The following is a 26,444-nucleotide window of genomic DNA, read 5'->3' as shown; positions in this document are numbered from 1 at the left end:
CACATCTTGTGTCCTCGTCTTGGCTTATCTTCTACGATTTATGTTAATGTTCTATCTGCGATTTACTATTATGTTGATGTGATTGGTAATCTGGAAAAGATATTGAGCTAACTATGAAAATTGAAATAAATTGCTCTAAGCATAGAACATACCTAAAATTAACATGGTATCAGAGCTAAGGTGAAGACAAAGCCCAAGCAAGAGTGAAAGAGCAATCAGCAAAGCCAGTTGGGAAAGGACAAAAGGCTCAATGAATTCCTCATCCCTCTTCAAATTCACCAAGGATGAAGTCGAAGCAAAGAATATTATCAGAATGGCGCAACGGAAGCTTCTGATGGCCTACCTAAAGATCACTTCAATGGGAAGTCCGCATCTAAGGGTGGAAGGAAAGGCGGATGCCTTGTTTGTAATAAGCTCGGCCATTATGCTAAGGAGTGTCCGAATGGTAGGGACACATCACTTGATGATGATAACAATCATTCCCGGGACATCTTCAATGATCGGAGGAATGACAGGTAATGCAGGTCATCAAGGAAATAGTCAACTCTTCAAAGAAAGCAAGGAACCCCACGTATGAAGAGTCAAATGTTGTTTCTGATAAGATAAAGAAGCATTATCTTATATTGGCCCTCTCCTCTAGATTGGGAATCTGGCTTATTGATTGTAGTGCTTCAAGGCACTTCATCGGATAGAAGGGTGCACTCTCTAATTTGGTAGAGATGGAAACAATCGTGGGATTATACATGGAGTCAATGCCATCTATCCTAGAAAGGGTGTACGGAATGTTACCCCTCAATTGAATGAGGGTAACTCGATTCATTTACAAGAATCTCATTTATGTACCTGATCGCAAGAAGAACCTGGTGTCCATTTCGGCAATGGAAGTCAAAGGTTTCAAGGTGGCATTCTTCAATGGAAAGGTACGTTTGTAAATAGAATTTTCAAAGATGCTTTTATTCATGGGTTCAGGGTTGGCAATTTGTATCAAGTTGCAGGAAGTCCATTGTGGACCATGTCAGTTGACACATCTCATCTATAGCACCGGAGGTCTACTTATTATGGGGCCCTACCCAATGTGAGTCAGATGGTGATCAAGATGCCGTAATTCAAGAAGAGCATGAAGGTACATGTCCAAGATGTACCGAAGGAAAATCTTACAGGGGGACCATTCCCCTCATGTAGCAGGTCCACAGGTTTGGAACAACTCGAGCGGTTTGAGGTTCATGATCGGGAATCTCATGTATGCAGGTGGAAGAAAGCCTTCTATGGCTTGAAGCAAAACACCCCGGGCTTGATATGAGAGGATTGATAGTTGTCTGATGACGCTGAGATTCACTAGGAGTGAAGCCGATCCAAACCATTGCTTGAAGGTTGTGAATGATAGACCTCTCATAGTGGCACCTTCTAAGGGTGACCACTTTCTGCCAAGTGTAGACCCTCTCGTTTGCAAAAGTTAGAGGGAGTTGGATTCTGGATTTGGAATGGTGAACTGCAAGCCCGTGACTACCTCGATGGAACTTAACTTTCAGAAGTTATGTGGTAGTAATGCCGAAAGAGATTTGGGAAATGCCTCTGAGTTTCATAAACTCATTTGCATTGATGTTATTGGTGAACTTTCATCCAGATATATGTTTTGCAGTTAGCATGTTGGGCTCATATTTGGTTGAACCTCACTGGATTGGTGCCAAGAATCATTTGAGATATCTTCAGGGCACAATCTCTCATGGATTGAGATACACTACCGGAAATGTGAAGCTGCATGATTATTCTGATGCTGATTAGGCAGGCAGTGTGGAGGATTGCAAGAGCACTTCTGAGTGCTGGTTCTCTTTGGGTTATGCTTCGATATCCTGAATGAGCAGGAAGCAAAAGTCAGTTGCTATAAGCGCCGCTGAGACCAAATACATAGCTACGAGTATGACCTCGTGTGAAGCTGTCTAGTTGCGGAAGCTCTTCAGCGAGTTGTTTGTACACATGATGGACACCACTGTGATCTTCTGTATCAATGAGGAGGATTCGATTGTTTAGGAATCTCGTATTCTATGTTTGCTCCAGTTTATAGACATCAGATACTACCTTATCTGGGATATGGTATGTCGATAAGCGAGGAGGCTCTATCACATTGAGACTGATGTACAGGTCGCAGACATTCTGTCGAAGCCTCGGGGAAAGGTCAAATTTGTGACTTTCCAGAACGACTTGGAGTCATTGATAGACCCTTTTATGTGAGTCTTGTATGATGCATGCATTGAGCTTTGGGAGCTTCGGGAGGCTCGGGGTACTTCTTGGAGCATCAAGAAACCATAGGGCGACTCACCCTCCCCTAGTGGTGCATTGTGTAGAGGGTGAATGGTTCAGCCTTCCCCTGTGATACCCCGTGGCGACCTATGGACGGATGAGTGGTACTCCTGTGTATTGAAGTTTCTAAGTCTACCAGTTAGAAATCCTCCATGCACTTTACTGATTTATTCCTACCTACTTGTTCTATTAATTAACAAGTTATTTACCATCTAAATACTGAAAAAAAATCCAACATATTATAGATCATCAACTGAAGGAAACAGAAACAAGCACACAAATGACACTGTTATTTTTGGACTAATGTCCCTGGAAAAACCCAATGCGGGAAAACCAGTGCAGCTATCTGAGGGTTTTATTATTAAGCAGCTCTTCTCTGAGTACACTGGGTGCCAAACTAGCTAACCCAACAGAGATAAAAAAAATCTGGCAGCAATACCTCTATTCGGAAACAGGTATTCGGAAAGCCTGCTCCACGAAATACCTCTCCAGCACAATCTGAAGACCAGTGTCAGCCCTGTTGGCCTCTACGTCAGCCTGAAACCCTCTGCGTCAGCCTCTTGAGGCTCTGCGCAGCCTCTCTGGCTCTCTGCGTCATTCCTGCAGTCTCTGCGTGGATGACGCATGCCCTTCTGGCTCTGCGCAATCTCTACTGCCTCTGCGTGGCTCCCTCTGGCTCTGTGTCTACCTCTTTCTGCTTCTGCACTGGTCTCTCGGCACTGTCCCTGCCTCTCTACCTTGTACTCACTGCCCCTCGCTACAACTAATCACTGATTCTATTTCTCTTAGCAAACCCCGCTCTACAGAATAGAATGACAGATCACTCTGGTATATTCTCCAAGTGACCCTCAAGCCTCCTCTTATACTTTTCTTGTTGACACATCAACGGCCAAGATTAAGTCCCTAATCGACGGCTAAGATTAGATCTGGCTTGATCCATGTCTTTTGGACCATTATAACACAGTTTTATATTAATTCACATTAATATTTTAATTTCTCTAAGTTTAGACATAGGGACTCCATTAAAGATATTAATTATTTTAATATCTCCCAAACTGTTTAGAATCTACCCAAACCCTTTCTGGGTATTGGAGATCTCATGTGCCCTAACCTCTCCACCAAATTTCGTGGCCAGAGCACATCCGATGCTACCCCAAATCAACATTGTCGAGGCATCCTACCCATGCAGTCTAGGACTCATGGGACGTACCTCTCATTTGGCCAATGAGTAGGGAAATGGGGTTAGGGACCATAGTAATACCGAAGGACACATCGTGTATCTACCGTACTCCCTATGCTAGGACAACCGACATTAATCTGTGATCAATTGGAACTGACTTCGGGTCAGTAAGAGTGATGTAACTCACTCTCTCCTGGAACTAATCTAAGATCAGAATGAGTGGTTTGAGACACTCTTTTGATATTGATCTAGGATCAATGAAACTGACTTCAGGTTAGTATGAGTGGTTTGAGACACTCTCTTTTGATATTGATCTAGGATCAATGAAACTGACTTCGGGTCAGTAAGAGTAACATAAGTCACTCAATTTTGGAACTGATCTGGGATCAGTAAGAGTGGTATGACACACTCACTTCATATGGGACTGACTTCGGGTCAGCAGAGAATGGTATGAGACATTCTTGATCAATTCTTCTTCTTTACGGTTCAACAGAGCAGTGCAGGGCACTGATGGCAAAGATAGTACAGTCTGGCAAATGGATCAGCAAATGGAGTTCTCCCTAGTTGAGAGGGAGTGTTAAAATTGGCAACTAGGGCCAAACTCCATGTGGGTCATCTTATTTATGGCAACTAATATTTTTCTTGGACTCCTCTCATCAAGAGGTGTAGGATTGATCGAAAGATCATCTGATTCCAATAAGTATTCATGGAGATATGAATTTATTTGTGTTATGGGACAATTCGTCAAGGTCGGCCAGCAACCAAATTACCCCCATGTGTGCTCAACGTTTTAGTATAAAAGGAAGTGACTTGATGGTCATTTGTACACACACTTCACTCTTGATTTCTCTCCATTTGTTTTGGGTTTTAGTCGAAGACAAGTCTAAGAGGAGGAAGCCCTAGACGCGGGAGGAAAGGAGACTAAGGGAGCTTCCCTAGAGGAGATGCCCTAGCCCTAGACACTATCTAAAGAGACCTAGACGCAGGCACTATGGACGCAGTCATGAAGGATGATCATCATTGGAGAGAGGCACCAAAGGAGGCTCCCCTATGCAGCCCTAGAAGAGGCCTTATCACAGATAAGGAGACATCCTAATTGCAGTCAGGAAGGAGAAACCTTATCACAGTCATAGAGACTTTAACACAGTCACAAAAGAAGACCTTAACATTGTCTTAATGGAGAAGCTTTAACGCTGTGAAGGAGGCTTCCATAACGCTGTATGGAGAGGCCTAAACGCAGGTCTAATGTTGTTGTTCTAGGGTGCCTTAGATGTAGTCATGGGAAGATAAAATCACAATCATACTGTAAGAGCCCTAAATTCAAAATACCAGAATATGTAATTTAAATACAGAATTTAAATTATTTATCTAATGAATACCAACCAGTCTGCTCTGCTACAAATCTTTCTGTTCTGCTACAATTCTTGTTCTAGCTGCGTTACCAAAACAGCCAAAACCTCCCTGCCGAACTGGGTACAACCTAGGTACTCAGTCTCAGAATGCTTTCCAATCGAAGCAATCTGATCCCCCGTGCCCAAAAACTCCAGTACAATCAAGACTCCTTCCTATCTGTGCCTCTGTGTTAAAATTGTTCTCCTTCCTCCCTTCAATACTATGCTCCCAAGCAGCAAAAAGATCCCCCATTCAGTCCTACTCCCTTCTCCCTTTTATTTCTTAGAACCACCGCTTATTTATCTTTCATTTACTTGGCTGTGTGCCCCCTGTCTTATTACATGGCTCCTTACCATTAATTAAAGAGGGAATCATGTTCTATTGACACTCATCACTTATGTAGCATTTTTGTGATTAATATTTATTTAATATTTTATTATATTATAACTTTTAATGTTTAACCTTTAGTATAAAGTTACTTCTTTTATAACAATATACTCCTTTTAAAACTTAAGTAATTTAAATTTAGAACCTTTGGATAATATTCTATGGTTACTTATTATGATTACGACACATACGAAAATACATATTCTAGTATATTGTTTTTTTGTGAGTTAGATATTTATTTAATATCTTCAATAATTACATCATTTATCCTCTGCTTAAAATGTCTTATAATTTAATATGACTACTAGTGCAGTGTAGATGACGCATGCATGTGTAGCTATCATATGCATGCATTGTCTACATGCTAAGAATTCCCATTCTGTTTATAGTGGTAGATGGGTCATTACACATACGCTATCACAAATGAGGCTATTTGTCACAGCAAGGAGAGGCTTAAATACACGGCGTTAGGAAGACTCTATACGCTGTCCAATTAAAGTCTAAAAGAGCCCTAGCCACAGTCAATAAGTAGAGATCAACTTACAGCTAGCTCCAGTCCTAATGAGGGGATTCTAGTCTCACCCTAACTGTTGGTTATGGAGAAATCTGGCCGCAGTCCTTATGGGGTTGACTTGTTGACTGTGGGATAACATTAAGGCTACAGTCGTGTGCCCTAACAAACAGGGTTGGAGTAGCATGGACTGCCAATGTGTGAAGGAAGGTAGGACTGTTGATGGCCTAACCTGTCCATGATAAAGGTTGTCCAATCTACTGTTTGAATGTCATCCAATGCAGCAAATAGAGAATCCTCTAAACAACATGATGATGCAGTTCAGGAAGGTACAGCAGTATGAGATATGACAGCATTGTGATAAGGTGTAGCATGATGTGGAATGCTGCTGCATAATGATGGCCATCATGACAAAGTGAAGTGTAGCATGTTGTGTGCAGCACTTGCAAGGTACAGTATGAGGCAGCACTGGTGAGTGCAGCAAGATGATAAGCTACAGCAAGATAATGTTGTACAGGCAGGTGTAGCATTAGGTGCAGCAGTATGATGGGTGCAGCAATGGTACATGGGACAGCAATGGTACATGATGCAGTTTAGGCATAGTGATGATGGGTGCAGAATGGCGCAGCACAGTGAGGTGCAGCATGATGATGAGGTGCAGCAGGGTCATGGAGTCACCTTGGAAAATCAGTTGAAGCAGTGTGTCTTCAACTGAGTTCAGCGACCTCATGTATCATCTTCTTAGAGATGATCTATGCTCTTATTTCATAAGTCAAAGTGTTGACTTCTGTTGTACATGTATTATCTCTTTCTCTCTGCTGAACTATTGAAGAACATATAAGAAGAATTGATCAAGGGTTTCCCCACATTGGGGTTTGTCCCTGGCTAGCGCCACATCTTGTGTCCTCTTGTCTTCTGCGATTTATGTTTATGTTCTATCTGCAATTTACTATTATGCTGATGTGATTGCTAATCTGGAAAATATATTGAGCTAACTGTGAAAATTGAAATAAATTGCTCTAAGCATAGAACATACCTAAAATTAACAGTGATACAATATGTCACCATGATATAAGAGTTACAAATAGAAATATAAATGTCTCTCAAAATTAGAATTACAATTACATTAATGTGTGTTTTCACTTTACCAAGGTAATTCCCATCACTAGTGAGTTTGCAAATTAAAGTACATAACCTAAGAGCAAAGTAATGTATCAAATCATTTTTAAGCACAATGACCATGCCAAAATCAATGGTTACTAATTAAGTGCTAAAAGGGGGGAAAAATTCAAGATAATGAAACTACAGTTTGAAATACATACGGGCTGCCTCCTTCAACAAATCTCTCAGCAATTATTGGTGTTTGACATGTGAATTCTCCAAGAAATGGAAACCTAATGAAACATTAATCAAGACCAGGTCAAAATCCAAAAATAATATAGTTCTCAACAAATCTCTTTGCAATTATTGACATTTGAATTGTCCAAGAAATGGAAACCTAATGAAACGTTATTCAAGAGTCAAGAGTAAGTCAAAATCCAATAATAATGTAGTTCTTAAGTTATGAATACAATTTCTTGCAATTGAGTTAAATGCAATAAATAATTGACATCTTGACAAACCTCCCAAGCAATAATCTGTGATAACAGTCTTACAACTATATTGTGAAATACAGTTAATACCTCACAAGAAATGGAAACCTATTGAATCATTATCCAAGATCAAGTCAAAATCCAAAATTAATGTAGTTCTCAAGTTATCAATACAATTGAGATTCCATACTTTTTGATAAGCCTCCCAAGCAGTAATCTGGGACAAGTGTTGCAACTATTTTATGAGATACAGTTAATACTGCACACTGATACATATTGCTTACAATTTAACAAGACTTCGTATCAATATGTAACATGTAATCTAAGTTCTTCAATTCTCACACAGTTATTTAAGCTCATCAAATTCATTTAGTTATGATGCATAGTCTTGTTCGTTTTAAAGATAGCGTGCACATTCATAGTAATCCATATGCATAGAATATGCAATTATATTATATTAATGCTATTATGGCTAAACAATGCAAGACTACGCTGGGATAGGATTCCCAAAAACAGACCTACATATCATGCTCTGCCACATCATTTCTCAAATACATTACTGATAATGTTACAGGCCCAGAATGGCAGTATAATCAAATGACATTTAGCTTCACCTTAGTGTTACATAACAGTCACGTGTCATGTCACACACATTAACATTAAATTTTGCATGATATAAAAGTGCATTTAAGATTAATGCAGGAGCTCAATATCCCCCTTAGAAAATCTCTAAAAGGGCTCTCAGCATCTCCAAAATCATTCTGTTGTAAAAACTATTGTTTGTTGCAAAAGATTCGAGCACTTGATGTTTGTGTTCTTATCTCTCCCTTTGACAAGCTACAGTTGCTGTGAAACATAACACATGATATAAATCTAAGTGCCCTTTTCCCTGTTTTTGACTTTCTTTCTCAACTATTAGGTAAATGACCCTTTTTCTATTTTCTTCCTCTGCTATTGTGTTTTTCATTACCCCAAACTGTCTCTCTACAATAACTGGAGGATTTCTTCAAATTACCCTCGACCAAAAGGTTTTTAAGTTACCCCCTTTTAATTTTTCTAAGCCCTGGAAATCGATTTAGAGTGCCAATGAATTTTAAACCCATAATTTAATTTTTGGTTTAATGTTCTCTTGTGCAAATTATTAAGAGTTTCCAGCTATTTATTTGGTCAATTTTCCACTTAGATACGATTTTTTCTTGCATTGTTAGTGGCACCCTTTGGACCACACATGTGAAGTGATTAGTGTATATTAGAGTTGGTTACACTTGATTTGACAATTTGTTGAGGTTTTTCTGAGTTAGTTATGGCCACACATGTGATGGAGTGACTTTCCTCTTGGTATCGTTACTCCACATTGTTGAGAAACCAAGAGCTAGATAGATTAAAGCTTGATTCCTCTTACTTGATAATTACTTCGAATATTAGTTGTCTTCTTTTTTAATTTATGTTCTCTTTATCAAACAATTATACAATACTTCAAAGCATAAAGATCACAAAGAAACAAAGAACTGTTGAAATATGTAACTAGGTTTAGTCTTCATAATGACATATGTAATCATGATCTTATGTATTTGATGTAAAGAGAAAAATAAAATTATTATTGTCATTCTTGAGGCATGGGTTGCTGCTCAAGGTTATTTGATTTATAGGTTGAGCACTCATTGAGTGCTTCTAGGGCTTGTCAATGAGTCTACAAGTCAATTGAGCCAGTGTCATGTATGGAAGACCCTTTTGGGCATGTTACATATTGTAAAAGAAAAATTTAGAAGTCAAATTAGAGTCAAAGACTCTCCAAGACCTTGTCATGGTGCTTGTTACCGCTCAAACTAGCAGGGGTCCTAGGAGAGGATCCTATAGAACACCTACTAGGTCAAGGAACAACAATGGAGCGATAGCCCACTGTCACCTCAGCTAAGGCTCTCAGCTCTTTACGAACTTTCACCGATGGGAGGAGACCCAGTATAGGGGGAATCACTAGGAAGGATGGATATATGAATGGATAGAGAGTGATTCCTAAGGCCTATTCACAAGAGAGGCTCAATTAGATAGCTTACTTGCTTAAAAAGCAATGTGATGGGCTCTCTAGGAAGGGCTAAGAGGATTCTTAAGCCCGGGTTTTGGAGGATATGCCTTAACAAAGGGCCTCCTAGACCTAAGGATCCTTATGGAGAATTGGCCTTTATGTGATCTTTGTGAAATCAAAGTTGTAAAGTTGCGGGACCACACACGACCAAGTGGACCCAAAATTAGGTCAAGGGTATGGAGTTGATCAACCAAGGAGGGACTTGACCTAATTAGGGAAGAGAAGAGGACAAAAGGACAAATTTTCTTTTAAAGATTGAATATAATGATCCAAATCAGGACACTAGCCAAGGGAAACCTAGGGCAAGAAATGGTCTCTGAACTAGGGCTTGCTATATCTCAGGATCCCACTGTCGGAATTGCTTCAAATTTGGAGGGCCTCTAGAGATAACCCCAGCACAGTAGTGGACCAAAAATTGAGGTGTTTGGATGGCTACAATAAATTTCGTTGGATGCCCTAGGTGACCTATTAGGGCTAGGCCTAGAAAGAGAAGGAGAAGGTGAGAAAGATATTCTTTTAAGTGACCACCAATGGTTGGATCAGTGCCTTGCCTTTGGGAGAGATGGAGTCAAGGTGAATTTGTGATTTGGAGAGACTATACCCAATCAAGGAGGCCTTTAGGCAACTTCGCATGGCAATTGGGGCATGAGAGCAGCTACCCAAGGACTTTATACTTCGATGTGCAATGTTTGATGACTTATCAAGGTATATTCAAATAAAATAACCTTTAGGGACATTCACCCATTCATACATGATACATAAAAAGATGCACACTTCAAAAGATCAAAATTCCCACAATTTCGCAATGAATAGTAGTAAATTTCAGACCTAGAAGCGAAAATCCTAGCAACATTCATATGATATGATAAGTACAGGAATAAACACTAAAACGAGATCACTTAGATGTGCAAAGAGTATATCCAATCATCAAATCACGACAATAAGAAAGCAAGGTGTAGCGAACACATTGGTCAAGATGGAAACATGGTGCAGCAATGGCACATAATGCAGTAATATGATGGGTACAGTCTTGATTAATGAAGCATGATGAGATGCAACATAGTGATGATGGGTGCATCATGGTGTAGCCATAATTTTAAAAACCGGTGGAAAAAACTGGTTACCGGCCTAACCGGCCGGTTGGAAGGCTGGCCGGTCGGAACCGGTGGAAAAACCCGGTTTAAAGCACCATTTGCCCGGAAATATGCCCTAACCGGTAAAAACCGGCCGGTTTAGGGCGGAACCGGCCGGTTTATTGCTAACCGGCCGGTTTATGGACAGGCCGCCGGTCAAGCAAAAAGCGCAGCGGTTTTTTGGAAATGAGGGCGGTTTAGGGGTTTTGGGGGTGAGGGAAAGGGATTTTCCCTCCAAAAACACCCTCACACTTGCTATAAGACACCCCTCTCACTCTCATTTGTCTCACACAACTGATTTGGAGTGTTTGTGAGTGTTTGTGAGTTTGTTTGTGAGCTTGGAGAGTGTGGAGTTTTTGCTGAAGTAGTCATCTTGGAGTTGGAGTTGGAGCTATTTTGGAGATAGTGTGTAGCTATCAGTGGAGTTGCCATCATCAAGAGGAGGCTAAGGGAGCTACTTTGCATTTCCAGGTAAGGATTTGCACTTGATAATTCCTCATTTGGGTCTACTGTCCATGAATTATTTTTTTTGTGCTATAAACTTCTCACTTCAATGATCTATCATCTATGCTAAGCCCATAGTTTTAAAAACCGGTGGAAAAAACCGGTTACCGCCTAACCGGCCGGTTGGAAGGCTGGCCGGTCGGAACTGGAAAAACCCGGTTTAAAGCACCATTTGCCCGGAAATATGCCCTAACCGTAAAAACCGGCCGGTTTAGGGCGGAACCGGCCGGTTTATTGCTAACCGGCCGGTTCCGTCCTAAACCGGCCGTTTATGGACAGGCCGCCGATCAAGCAAAAAGCGCAGCGGTTTTTTGGAAATGAGGGCGGTTTAGGGGTTTTGGGGGTGAGGGAAAGGGATTTTCCCTCCAAAAACACCCTCACACTTGCTATAAGACACCCCTCTCACTCTCATTTGTCTCACACAACTGATTTGGAGTGTTTGTGAGTGTTTGTGAGTTTGTTTGTGAGCTTGGAGAGTGTGGAGTTTTTGCTGAAGTAGTCATCTTGGAGTTGGAGTTGGAGCTATTTTGGAGATAGTGTGTAGCTGTCAGTGGAGTTGCCATCATCAAGAGGAGGCTAAGGGAGCTACTTTGCATTTCCAGGTAAGGATTTGCACTTGATAATTCCTCATTTGGGTCTGCTGTCCATGAATTATTTTTTTTGTGCTATAAACTTCTCACTTCAATGATCTATCATCTATGCTAAGCCTATGAACTCTCTAGCTCTATGCTATCAATTTTTGTAGCTTGCATGTGCATTTTTTTTCCTACATTTATCATTGGTTTTCCATGTTCCTTAGCTGCAATTTTTTTTTTAAATGGCAGATTTCTTTGCAAATTGTTATTATTTCAAGCAAACATGGCTCCAAAAGGAAAGGACAGTGCATGGGTTCATTGTGATGTAATTGAGGGAAAAATGATATGCAAATTATGCCATAAATCTATTGGAGGTGGGGGTATTCTTAGGTTGAAACAACACTTGGCTGGGGTAAGAGGCCAAGTAAAGCCATGTGATGCACCAAAAGAACTATTAGGTCCTATTAGGGCAGAATACATTGCCAAGCTTGAAAAATTTTATGAGGATAAGGCTAGGGAGAAGGCCATCCAAGATGAAATTGCAAGGAAGAGGGAATTAATGGAAGCCATGAATCTTATGAAAGAGAGTGGGTATGATGATTATGAGATTCAAGACTCCACTTCTATCCCTTCCACCAATGACCCCTTTCACTATGTTCATCCTTCTGTTGGAGTTGGCTAACCATCAAAAGGAGCAAAGAGACCAAACATCCAAAGTTATTTCTCATCTTCTGCCAACATTGCCTCTTCTAAATCTAATCCCACTTCCTCCCAGCCAAGTTCTCAACCCACTTTGGATCAGCATTGGAAAAAACAATGCAAAGAAACTTCTCACCAATACATTGCTAGATGGTGGTATGATTCAGATATCCCATTTAATGCTGCTCGCTCACCTTATTACCAAGCTATGTGGGACTCTGTTATAGCTGCAGGAAAGGGCTTCAAAGGCCCTAGTATGCATGACTTGAGGGGAGCTCTTTTGCAAAAAGAGATATCTTCCATTGATGAGTATTTGGCTGAGTTTAGAGAGTCATGGGTCAAAACAGGTTGTTCCATTATGTCAGATGGATGGACCGATGGAAAGAACCGCACTATCATTAATTTCCTTGTTTCTTGCCCTCAAGGAACCATGTTTTTGAAATCAGTTGATGCATCTGATAGGGTAAAGGATGCAAGCCTTCTATTTGAGCTTTTGGATAACATTATTCAGGAAGTTGGGGAGCAGCATGTTGTGCAGGTCATCACTGATAATGCCTCAAACTATGTTCTTGCTGGAAAGATGCTTGAGGCCAAATATAACACCATATTTTGGACTCCATGTGCTGCACATTGCATAGACCTCATGCTTGAGGATATAGGCAAGGTGGAGTGGGTAAAAAACACTGTAGAGCATGCCAAGTGCATTACAAAATACATTTACAACCACTCATGGGTATTGAGCCTAATGAGGAAACACACTGGAGGCAAAGAGCTTGTTAGGCCTGCAATTACGAGATTTGCAACTCACTTCCTCACGTTGCAATGTCTCAATGGTCAACATAGAAACTTGCAGAAAATGTTTTCCTCTGATGAATGGTCTGAATCTCGGTGGGCTCGTAGACCAGATGGAAAAGGCACCAAAAAGAAAGTGTTAGACACTTATTTTTGGAAAAGGTCTGTAGAGCTTGTGAAAATTACCGAGCCCCTTGTTAAGGTGCTAAGGTTGGTGGATGGGGAAAGATTGGCCATGGGCTACATTTATGAAGCTATGGATCAGGCAAAGGAGCAGATACGGGCAGCTTACAATGACAGGTTAGCTAAATATGGCCGTATATGGGAGATCATTGATAACAGATGGAACAATCAACTCCATCGTCCTATACATGCAGCCGGGTATTTTTTGAACCCAAGGTATCACTATAAAAATCGGCTAGGAGATCAGCATGATGGGGAGGTCAGAGCTAGATTGATTGATTGCTTGGAGCGCATGGTCCCTAACCATGTAGACCAGTTGGATATACATAGACAGCTTACTATTTTCAATCAAGCAAGTGGTACTTTTGGCAAAAACTTGGCAAAGATGGCAAGAGATGTGGACCAACCAGGTAAGCAATTCCAATTTCCATTTTGTTTTTCATTTCAAGTTAAAATTGTTTACGTTCTTTACAATTCAAATTATAAACTAAGTTACTAATTATTGTCTTTTTCTTTGCAGCACATTGGTGGGAGTCATTTGGTGGCCAGTGTCCTCAATTGCAAAGGTTTGCAATTAGAGTCCTCAGTCAAACTTGCAGTGCTTCAGGTTGTGAGCGCAATTGGTCTGTTTTTGAGCGCATACACACGAAGAAGAGAAACCGTTTGGAACAAAAACGGTTAAGTGATCTTGTTTTTGTGCAATACAACCTTCGACTGAGGAGGAACCAAATGATGAGCAAATCACCTGATCTAGATCCCATTGTGTTGGACGATATTGATCCAACATCAAAATGGGTGGAGGAGACTGAAGATCCTGTGTTTGAGGCTGATTTTGATATCGACATGGCTTTAGCGGAGGATGAGGCAGATTATGTGGCGGCATCAGAACCAGGATCAGTAGCGGCATCAAGGAAAGGCAAGGAACCAATGGAAGGCACTAGTCGTGCAGGTCGAAAAACTCGTGCTTCCATTAGGTCCACTTCTATTGTCATTGGTGGCATTGATACTGATGTTGCAGATGAGGCAGAGGCATCCTCAGACTCTGAACCAGATGATGTCTATGTAGCTCCTGATGATGATCCTGTGTCTAGTAGTGGTGATGGACTTGATGATTGATCATGTGTACATTGTAGACTTGTAGTAGGCCAATGGCCTCATAGCTTGCAGCATTGTTTTTGGACTTTATAGGCCATTTAGAGCCTCATTTCTTATGTATTTTGCTATTTTGTCGATGATATGTATTGCACTCGGTGCCATTTTGATATATTCACCTTTGCATGGTATATAAATGAGCAAACTTTGCATATTTTGTCTCTATTGGCTTGGAATCATGGTTTTACATCTTAAAAATAGTTTTGTTTCATTAAAAATTAATTATTTAATGTATTTTTTAAAAACCGGTTCGTTTAGACCAAACCAGTCCCGGTTAGACCGGTTCCGGTCGGTAAACCGGTTCATTAGGTGGACCGGTCCGGTCACCGGTTCCGGTTTTAAAAACACTGGGTGTAACGCGGTGAGGTGCAACATGATGACGAAATGCAGCACAACGATAGGTGAAGGAGTCACCTTGGAAAATTAGTTGAAGCATCATGTTTTCAACTGATCTCATGTATCATCTTCTTAGAGATGATCTATGCTCTTATCTAGATAAGTCAAAGTGTTGACTTCTGTTGTAAATGTACTATCTCTCTCTCTTCGCTGAACTATTGAAGAACATATCAAAAGAATTGATCAAGGGTTTCCCCACATTGGAGTTTGTCCCTGGCTAGCGCCAAATCTTGTGTCCTCTTGTCTTGGCTTGTTTTCTGCGATTTATGTTTATGTTCTATTTGCAGTTTACTTTAATGCTAAAGTGATTGCTAATCTGGAAAAGATATGGAGCTAACTGTGAAAATTGAAATGAATTGCTCTAAGCATAGAACATACCTAAAATTAACATGGAACCAGAGCTGAGGTGAAGACAATGCCCGAGCAAGAGTGAAAGAGCAATCATCGAAGACAGCTGGGAAAGGACAAAAGGATCAGTGGATTCCTCATCCCTCTTCAAATTCACCAGCAGAGAATATTATCAGAATGGCGCAGCGGAATATGGCCTACCTAAAGATCACTTCATTGGAAGACCAGATCTCAGGGTGGAAGGAAAGGTAGATAACTAGTTCGGCCATTATGCGAAGGAGTGTCCGAATGGCAAGGACACATCACTTGATGATGATAACAATCATTCCAGGGACATCTTCAATGATCAAAGGAATGACAGGTAATGCAGGTCATCAAGGAAATGGTTGACGCTTCAAAGAAAGAAAGGAACCCCAGGTATGAAGAATCGAATGTTGTTTCTGATAAGATAAAGAAGCGTTATCTTGTATTGGCACTCTCCTTCAGATTCTTTGGGAATCTGGTTTATAGATTGTCGTGCTTCAAGGCACTTCATCGGATAGATGGGTGCACTCTCTAATTTGGTAGAGATGGAAACAATCATGGGATTATACTTGGAGTCGATACCACCTATCCCGGAAAGGGTGTAGGGAATGTTAACTCTCAATTAAATAAGGGTAACTCGATTCATTTACAGAATCTCTTTTATGTACCTGATTGCAAGAAGAACCTGGTGTCCATCTCGGAAATGGAAGTCAAAGGTTTCAGGGTGGCATTCATCGATGGAAAGGTATGTGTTAAAAAATATAATTTTCAAAGATGCTTTTTCTCATGGGTTCAGGGTTGGCAATTTCTATCAACTTGCAGGATGGTCCAATGGGGATCATGTCAATTGACATATCGCATCTATAACACCGGAGGTCTACCTATGGGGCCCTACCTGATGTGAGTCAAATGGTGATAGGGATGTCTAAATTCAAGTAGAGCATGAAGGTACATGTCTGAGATGTACCGAAGGAAAATCTTATAAGGGGACCATTCCCCTCATGCAGTAGGTCCACAGGTTTGGAACAACCCAAGGAGTTTGAGATTCATGATCAGGAATCTCATGTACACAGGTGGAAGAATGCCCTTTATGGCTTGAAGCAAAACACCCCGGACATAGTATGAGAGGATTGATAGCTGTCTGATGAAGTTAAGATTCACTAGGAGTGAAACCGATCCAAACCATTACCCGAAGGTTGTGGACGATAGACCTCTCATAGCGGCACCTTATGACGACGACCTATTTCTGACAGGTGCAGACCCTCTCATTTGCAGAGGAAAGAGGGAGTTGGATTTCAAATGTGGAATGATAAAATGCAAGCCTGTGACTACCTCGAGGATCTTAACTTTCAGAAGTTATATGCCATATGGTAGTGAGGTCGGACCAGATTTGGGAAATGCCTCTAAGTTTCATAAACTCATTCGCGTTAATGTTCTTGGTGAACTTCCGTCCAGACATATGTTTTGCAGTTAGCATGGTGAGCTCATATTTCGTTGAGCCTAACTGGATTGGTGCCAAGAATCTTCTGAGATATCTCTGGGGCACAATCTCTCATGGATTGAGATAAACTGCCAGAAATATGAAACTGCATGATTATTCGAATGCTCACTGGGCAGGCAGTGTGGAGGATCACTAGAGCACTTCTCAGTGCTGGTTCTCTTCGGATTCTGCTTCAATATCATGGATGAGCAGGAAGCAGAAGTCAGTTGCTATAAGCACCACCGAGACCGAATACATAGCTACGAGTATGATCTTGTGTGAAGCTACATGGTTGTAGAAGCTCTTAAGTGCGCTGTTTGTACACATGATGAATACCATTGTGATTCTCTGTGACAACCAGAGGGGGGATTCGATTATTGAGGAATCTCGTATTCAATGATTGCTCCAGCAGATAGACATCAGATACTGCCTTATCTGCAATATGGTAAGTCGATGAGCGAGGAGGCTCCATCGCATTGAGACTGATGTACAGGTCGCAGACATTTTGTCAAAGCCCCAGGGAAAGGTCAAATCTGTGACTTTCTAGAACGACTTGGAATCGTTGAGAGACCTTCTTATAAGGGTCCTACATGTTGCATGCATTGAGCTCTGGGAGCTCTAGGGGCTTGCGGTACTTACTAGAGCAACATACGACCACAGGGCGATTCACCCTCCCTTGGTGGTGCGCTATGAACAGGATGATTAGTTCTCCTGTAGGCTGGGATGATTAGTTTTCCTGTGGCAACTGTGGAACAGGATGATTAGTTCTCCTATGGGCCAGGATGATTTGTTCTCTGTGGTGACTATGGAACAGGATGATTAGTTCTCCTGTGGGCCAAGATGATTTGTTCTCCGTGGCGACAGTGGAACAGGTTGATTAGTTCTCCTGTCGGCCAGGATGATTAGTTCTTCGTGGCATCCACTGACAAGATGATTCGCTCTCCTGTGAACAAGATGATTAGTTCTCCTGTAGAGGCATCCTACCCATGCAGTCTGGGACTCATGGGAAGTACCTCTCATCTGATCAATGAGCAGGGAAATGAGGATAGGGACCATAGTAGTACTATCGATGGACGCATCGCTGTATCTACCGTACTCCCTATGCTAGGATGACCTCCACTGATCTAGGATCAATGAAACTGATCTGGGATCAGTATGAGTGGTCTGAAACACTCTTGTGACATTGATCTGGGATCAATGAAACTGATCTAGGATCAGTATGAGTGGTTTGAGACACTCTCTTGTGACATTGATCTGGGATCAATGAAACTGATCTAGGATCAGTCTGAGTGGTTTGAGAGACTCTCTTGTGATATTGATCTAGGATCAATAAAACTGACTTCGGGTAAGTAAGAGTGATGTGACACACTCTCTTCAGATGAAATTGACTTCGGGTCAGTAGAGAATGGTATGAGACATTCTCGATCAATTCTTCTTCTTCATGGTTCAGCAGAGCAGAGCAGAGCTCAGCAAATCAAAGTAGAGCAGAGCAGTGCAGGGCACTGATGGCAGAGATAGTATAGTCGGACATATGGATCAACGGATGGAGTTCTCCCTAGTTGAGAGAGAGTGTTAAAATTGGCAACTAGGGCCAAACTCCATGTGGATCATCTTATTTATGGCAGCTGATATTTTTCTTGGATCCCTCTCATCGAGAAATGTAGGATTGATCTAAAGATCATCCGATTCTGATAATTATTCATGGAGTTATGAATTTATTTGCGTTATAAGACAATTTGTCAAGGTCGGCCAACAACCAAATAAACCCCACATGTGCTCAATGTTCTAGTATAAATAGAGGTGGCCTTCAAGTCATGTCAACACACTTGGGATCTCTTCCTCTCTCTACTTGTCTTTGGGTTTTAGTAGGAGGAGAGATCCTAAGGAATCATGTTACCCTGATCTAGAGGGCAGAAAGCCGAAACTGCCGGAAAAAACGGAACTACCAGAAAGTCGGAATTGTCGGAAAAGCTGGATCTGCCGGAAAAGTTGGAACTGCGGGAAAAGCTGGAACTGCCGGAAAAGCCAGAACTACCGGAAAAACCAGTGGCGGAAAAGTCGGAACTGCCAGAAAAGCTGGAAAAGCCGAAACTGTCGAAAAAGCCAGAACTGCCGGAAAAGCTGGAAAACCCAGAACTGCTGGAAAAGCCGAAAATGCCGGAAAAGCCAGAAATGCCAGAACTGCGGGAAAAGTCGGAACTGCCGGGACTGTTGGGACTGCCGAAACTGCCGGGAACAACCGGAACTGCCGGGAACAGCTGAAACTACCAGAACTGTCGGGAACTGCCGAAATAGTCGGAGCATCTGTCTCCGAAGGAGAGCAGCATGCTTGGGACAGTTGTATGGTACTTAGCAGCCAATACACCAAGCATGCAATGTTACAACTAGCATGCAAGGGACAACTAGCATGCAACAACAAGGGACAACAAGCAAGCAAGGTGCAGCCAACACATAGGTCAAGATGGCAACATGATGCAGCAAGGGCACATAATGCAGTACAGTGATGGGTACAGTCATGATTAATGAAGCATGATGAGATGCAGCATAGTGATGATGGGTGCAGCATGGTGCAGCGTGGTGAGGTGCAGCATGATGACGAAATGCAGCACAACGACAGGTAAAGGAGTCACCTTGGAGAATTAGTTGAAGCAGCATGTCTTCAACTGATCTCATGTATCATCTTCTTAGAGATGATCTATGCTCTTATCTAGATAAGTCAAGGTGTTGACTTCTGTTGTAAACATACTATCTCTCTCTCTCTCTCTCTCTCTCTCTCTCTCTACTGAACTATTGAAGAACATATAAGAAGAATTGATCAAGGGTTTCCCCACATTGGGGTTTGTCCCTGGCTAGCGACACATCTTGTGTCCTCTTGTCTTGGCTTGTCTTCTGCGATTTATGTTTATGTTCTATTTGCAGTTTACTTTAATGCTGAAGTGATTGCTAATCTGGAAAAGATATGGAGCTAACTGTGAAAATTGAAACACTGTTTGCAGGTCTGATCAAGCAAAAAATCACCCCATCTATGCAATAGATCAGGATTTTGGTTGCTTTCAGTTATCATTGCAAAATTCATCAAACACTCAACTTGCCATCGAAAATACAATTTCCAAACCTAAAATTGTAAAATCAGATATCTGGAAACTTTATTTTGATGGCTCTTGCTCAAAGGAAGGAGCAGGAGTAGGGATTGTTTTAATCTCACCAAATAAAGAAAATATTACTCAGTCATGTAAACTTGAATTTGAAGTCACCAATAATGTGGCTAAGTATGAAGCTTTTCTTCTTGGTCTTGAACTAGCTAAGAGTCTAAAGGTTCAAAACTTGAGTGTCTTTTCTGATTCTGAACTAATAGTCAAGCAAGTTAGAAACCTATGTCAAACAAAGCACCCAAGACTTAGATCTTATAGAAATGAAGTTTGGGATACAATTGAAAATTTCTTTCAAGGATTTAACATAACTGCTATACCCAGGGATGAGAATATGCATGTTGATTCACTTGTTGTTTCAGCAAGCTCTTTCAAAATCCCTGAGCCAATATTGTTGGAATATCAGATTCAAGTCAAGTACAAACCATCAATTCTCGATAACCTTAAACACTGGTAAAATTTTGAGGATGATGAGCAGTTAAAATCTTTTCTTCAAGTCATTGATGAATTTTCAAATATGCAAATTGAAGAAGATCAAAAAGATGTCCAAGAATCAAATCAACAGAGCCCAGACACTTCATTTAGTCCTAAAATTCTTGATCATGATATCATTCAGTTATCTAATAATTTTATTCCCAAAGGATTAGTTCCATTGGAAAAACTATTTGATAATAATGATGTCTCCAAAAACCCCTTATCTAATTCACCTGAAGAAGAAATTGAAGAGTGCAATATTGGGACTTTAGATGAAGTTAGAAATGTTAAAATATCATCATCTTTGCCTTTGGATGTTAAAAAGAAATACTTGAATCTTCTTAAAAATTACAAAGATGTTTTTGTCCGGTCTTATAATGAATTAAAAACTTATGATACATCTTTGATTGAGCACAAAATTCCATTAAAACCAGAGGCAAAACCCTTCCAACAAAAATTAAGAAGAATTATTCCAATACTTCTTCCAACCATTGAGAAAGAACTTAAAAAGTTGCTTGATGCTCATATCATAGTACCTTTGAGGTATTCTGACTGGGTGGTGTTGACCCTACCGCCTACACCTACCTACAAGTTAGTGAGAAAATCCTTCAACCCCACAAGGTGTGGTTGGTGACAGGGAACTTAGAGAAGGGGCTGTCACACTAATCCCGACTCTCTCTATTTGAGCCATCTCCTAGGTTAGCTAAGGGGGTGCTCCCTAATGAAAGGTTAAGTTAAAAGATGTGAGCTTCTAGGAGAGTGTTATAGTGAAAATGAATTACTTTTAAGGATTTATGGGCAAATATGGAGTGATGTTAAAATTGGCAACTAGGGAAAAACTTCATGTGGGTCATCTTATTCATCGCTGATAATTTTTCATTAGATTCCTCTCGTCGAGAGGTGTAAGATTGATATAAAGATCATCCGATTCCGATAACTATTCATGGAGATATGAATTTATTTTGATTATGGAATTATTATCAAGCCAACCTACAACTCATGTAGGCTCAGAAGCCCAACAGTCGCATCTATTCAAACACCAACATTGTGTATAAATACAGGAATTTTCCTTATTTGGACTCACTCATCTCATCACATCTCTCTCTCTACTGCGCAGAAAAGAGTCTCTTCTCTATTGCACAGAAAAGGGTCTCTCCCTCACACATGTGAAGCCGAACGCTGTTGAAACTGAAGCTACAACTGCAAAGTAAAGATTGACCTACGTGGACTAGAAGATCTCCTCATCTGAACTGCGTTGTAGCTTCATCTGAATCTCCTCTGAAAGCCGCAACTTTTGGTGGTGCAATCAAGTCGATTCGACGGATGGTTTGCAAGATATCGACTGCCCTAGTTTGAAGCCGAAAGCCGTTGAAACTGAAGCTGCAACTGCAGAAGTAAAGATTGACCTGCGTGGACTAGAAAATCTCCTCATCTGAACTACGATGTAGGTTCATCTGAACCTCCTTTGGAAGCCGCAACTTTTGGTGGTGGAATCAAGCCGATCCGACGATCGATTTGTGAGATATCATCTGCCCTAGTTTGATGATGAAGTCACTAATGCTGATGCTGCTAATCTAGGGTTTGCTATTGTTGATATGAATCAGATTTATTGTACTATTTCTCTCTGTTGAATTATCAAAGATAAAAGAAGATTTGATCAAAGGGTTTCCCCACACACTGTGGGGTTTGTCCCTGGCTAGCTGCCACATCTTGTGTCTCTTGTCTTGGCTTGTTTTCTATCGATCGTTTTGTGTTCTATCTACACTTTACTTATGTACATGTGATTGCTAATCTGTGGAATATAATAAGAAAAAGAAGTAAATTGTTATAAGCATAGAACATACCATAACTTAACATGGTATCAAAGTTGAGGTGAAGACAAAGCCCGAGCAAGAGCAAGAGCAATCACCGAAGAGAAGATTGGCAAGGCTATCCTAAAAGAACGATGGGGTCCTCAACACTCTTTCCTGCCAAAGACAAGCTCCGTGAGAAAGCTGACTATCACGGATGGAAGATGTTTATTGATCTAACCCTTGAGGATCAAGGAGTGCCGGACCATGTAAGAGGCAATATTGTTGAGCGTCCATCAAATGCATCCACCTCTGCTTGGAACAAATGGAAGAACAAAGAAATTAAAGCAAAGAATATCATCCAAGACTCTATCGACAAGCGCTTGGTGGCCTACATCTCTAAACTAGACACCTCCAAGGAAATCTACAATAGACTAGTGAGTTTATTTAAAGTTAATGATGCAAATCAAGTTTTATTTCTTAGAAATAAGTTGAGGGAAATCAAGAAGGGTAAAGATGAGAGTATGCAACCATACTTCTTAAGAATCACCGAGATCAGGAATGATCTCCTATCTATTGGGGAGACTATTACTGATAGGGAAATGGCACTCACGACTCTTGGAGGATTACCATCCGAATGGTACGTGTTCAGGACTACTCTTCTGAACAATAATATAATTCCTGGTTTCGAGGAATTATTGGCTCGATGCTTTCAAGAAGAAACAAGGGTAGAAGAGCAAGAAATTCCCATGCCTAAAGGTCCTCCTGCTACCTTTTTCTTCTAATGCTAAGAAAAGAAATAATTCCGGGACTAAATCAAAAAGAAAGGTTGGATCTAAGGGTGGAAGAAAAGGACGATGTTACATCTGCGATAAAGCAGGTCACTATGCAAGGGAGTGCCCTGATAGAAAGGACTCACACCGGTACGATGATCAAAATCCCTCTGATGGCAATCAAACGAATGGAAAATTCAATAGCAAATGTAAGAGGAGAGCTGGGAATCAAGGAAGAGGACAACCATTCAAGAAGGCTAGAAATTCCAAGATGTATTAAATGCACCTGACCTCCGAAAGAACCTGGTGTCCATCTCGGCAATGGAAGACAAAGGCTACAAGGTAACCTTTAGCGATGGCAAGGTACGTGTATCAAAAAATAATGTTAAAGATGCCTTTACTATTGGGTTTCATGTTGATTCATTATATCAGGTCGATGGAAGTCTGCTAGGTGTCATGTTTTATGACACATCTCTTCAGTCTGAACTTTGGCATCGGAGGTTTCCCCCCTTCATGTAAGACAGATGGTAATAGGGATGCCCGAATTCCGAGTAGAGAAAGAAAGTGTATGTCCGGGATGTGCCGAAGGAAAGCTAAAAAGTGACCATTCCCCTCAAGTCAAAGAAAGACCTCTGATATATTACAGTTGGTTCACTCAGGCATATCTGAGGCTGGAATTCAGAGGGAGACTACTACACCACATACTCCTGAGCAGAATGGTGTGGCGGAAAGGAAGAACCGTTCGATTGTGGAAGTTGTTCAAAGACTTTCGAAGTTTCTATGGGCTGAAACTACAAACACCACCGTATATGTACAAAATCGATGCCCTCATCAAGCATTGGGTTCCAAGACCCCTGAAGAAATGTCACCGCAAGGTGAACAATCTTCCGACTTTGAGTAGCTCTCAAGAAGCCGACACCAAGGAACCGAAAGAAAAGGATAACGAATCAATGCCTGATGTAGAAGAACCCATGGATTCGATTGATCCTCCTCCACATGAGCCTTCCTCTTCTAGGAAGAGGCCTTCACGGCTTAGGGGGCTACTTGATGATGCTGAAGGACATGCTGCACCCCGAGGAACCTTTCGTGAAAGTAAGAAACCTAACAAGGAGCAGAGATACCTGACCATCATGAGCACGATCATACAAAATGAGCCTCCATCATTCTCAAATGCCGTCAAGCATCAAGTATGGAAGGATGCTATGACCAAAGAATATGAGTCTATTATGGAGAATGATGTTTGGGAAGTAGTTCCCAGACCCCAGGACAAGACAATTGTTACTTCAAAAGGGATTTACAAGATAAAGTTGCAGTAGATGGAAGTACGGAATAGTATAAGGCTCGTTTTGTTGCTCGTGGTTTCTCCCAAAAGGAAGGTATAGACTATGATGTGATATTTGCACCTATTGCCAGATATACGACCATCCGCTAGATCATGGCCCTTGTGGCTTCACCAGGATGGAACCTACATCAGATGGATGTAAAGACTGCGTTCTTGCATGGTTCGATCAAAGAAGAGGTCTACGTGGAGCAACCCGAAGGATTTGAGATTTATGATTGAAAATCTCATGTATGCAGGTTGAAGAAGGCTCACTATGAGCTGAAGCAAGCACCCCGAGCATGGTATGAGAGGATCGATAACTACTTGATGAAGCTGAGATTCACTAGGAGTGAAGCCGATCCTAACCCTTACCTTAAGGTTGAAGATGAAAAGCCTCTCATACTGGTGTTGTATGTGGATGACCTCTTTCTAACAGGTGCATACCCTCTCATTCACAAATGTAAAAGGGAGTTGGTTTCTGAATTTGAAATGAAGAACCAAGGACTTGAAGTGTGGCAGAAGCCAAGGGAAATTTTCATATCTCAAGGAAAATATGTGATGAAGATTCAAAAAAGATTTGGTATGATGGATTGCAAGCCTATGACTACCTCGAAGATCTTAACTTTTAGAAGTTATATGGTAGTGATGTCGGACCAGATTTGGGAAAGTGCCTCTGAGTTTCAAAAACTCATTCGCATTGATGTTCTTGGTGAACTTCCATCTAAACATATGTTTTGCAGTTAGCATTGTGAGCTCATATTTGGTTGAGCCTCACTAGATTGGTGCCAAGAATCTTTTGAGATGTCTTCAGGACACAATCTCTCATGGATTGAGATACACTATCGGAAATATGACACTGCATGATTATTCGAAAGCTGATTAGGCAGGTAGTGTGGAGGATCACTGGAGCACTTTTAGTGCTGTTTCTCTTTGGATTCTGCTTCGATATAATGGATGAGCAGGAAGCAAAAGTCGGTTGCCATAAGCACCGCTGAGACCAGATACATATCTACGAGTATGATCTCGTATGAAGCTGCCTGGTTGGGGAAGCTCTTCAGTGAGTTGTTTGAACACATACCACTGTGATTCTCTGTAACAACCAAAGGTGGGATTCGATTATTGAAGAATCTCGTATTCGTCAATTGCTCCAACAGATCGACATCATCTAGGATATGGTAAGTCGATGAGCAAGGAGGCTCCATCGCATTAAGATGATGTACAGGTCGATACACCTTGTCAAAGCCCCGAGGAAAGATCTAATCTGTGATTTTCCCAAACGACTTGGAGTCGTCAAGAAACCCTTGTACAAGGGTCCTGCATGTTGCATACATTGAGCTCTGGGAGCTCTGAGGGCTTGCGGTTCTTACTGGAGCAACATACGACCACAAGGGTGACTCACCCTTCCCTGGTGGTGCGCACTAGAACAAGATGATTCGCTCTCTTGTGGGACAAGATGATTCGCTCTCTTGTGGAACAGGATGATTCACTCTCCTGTGTAGTAGGATTGATGTGTTCTCCTATGAGGCCTGGATTGATGTGTTCTCCATGGCAATTGTAGCAGGATTGATGTGTTCTCCTGTGAGGCCTCGATTGATGTGTTCTCCATGGCAGCCTGGATTGATGTGTTCTCCATGGCGATTGTAGCAGGATTGATGTGTTCTCCTGTGAGGGCAGGATTGATTAGTTCATCTGTCGAGGCATCCTACCCATGCAGTCTGCGACTCATGGGAAGTACCTCTCATCTGATCAATGAGCATGGAAATGAAGTTAGGGACCATAGTAGTACCGATGGACGCATCGTTGTATCTACCGTACTCCCTACGCTAGGATGACCTCCATTGATCTGGGATCAATGATACTGGTCTGGGACTAGTGGTAGGAGTTGTACCATACTATGACACTGACTTCGGGTCGGTCGAGACTGGTCTGGGGCCAGTGGTACATACTCTGAGACTGACTTCGTGTCAGTGCAGTACTGGTCTGGGACGAGTGAGAGTGGTACATACTATGACGTTGACTTCGGGTCAGTTGAGACTGGTCTGGGACCAGTGGTACACTCTCTGAGATTGCGATACTGGTCTGGGACCAGTGTTAGGAGTGGTACTTACTATGAAGTTGACTTCGGGTCAGTTGAGACTGGTCTGGGACAAGTGGTACGCACTCTGAGACTGACCTTGAGTCAGTGGAGGATGATACTAGTCTAGGACC

The 26,444-nt window shown here is 41.5% G+C and overlaps 1 protein-coding gene across 2 annotated transcripts in view; it reads right to left on the bottom strand.

Annotated features, from left to right (window-relative positions):
* Positions 1-26,444, bottom strand: part of LOC149145850 (alpha/beta-Hydrolases superfamily protein) — a 456,412-nt gene that overhangs the window by 233,579 nt on the left and 196,389 nt on the right. For both annotated transcript variants that reach the window (XM_089449105.1, XM_089449104.1), the window contains exon 7: positions 7,091-7,162. In XM_089449105.1, coding sequence (XP_089305231.1) covers positions 7,091-7,162 — 72 coding nt within the window. The remainder of the gene's footprint in view (positions 1-7,090; positions 7,163-26,444) is intronic.

The sequence above is a fragment of the Pinus tabuliformis genome, chromosome X (assembly GCF_031772625.1).
Source record: "Pinus tabuliformis cultivar Carrire ecotype Pingquan chromosome X, CPIR1, whole genome shotgun sequence".
In the NCBI taxonomy this organism is placed as follows: domain Eukaryota; kingdom Viridiplantae; phylum Streptophyta; class Pinopsida; order Pinales; family Pinaceae; genus Pinus; species Pinus tabuliformis.
This window is presented reverse-complemented; position numbering and strand designations above follow the sequence as displayed.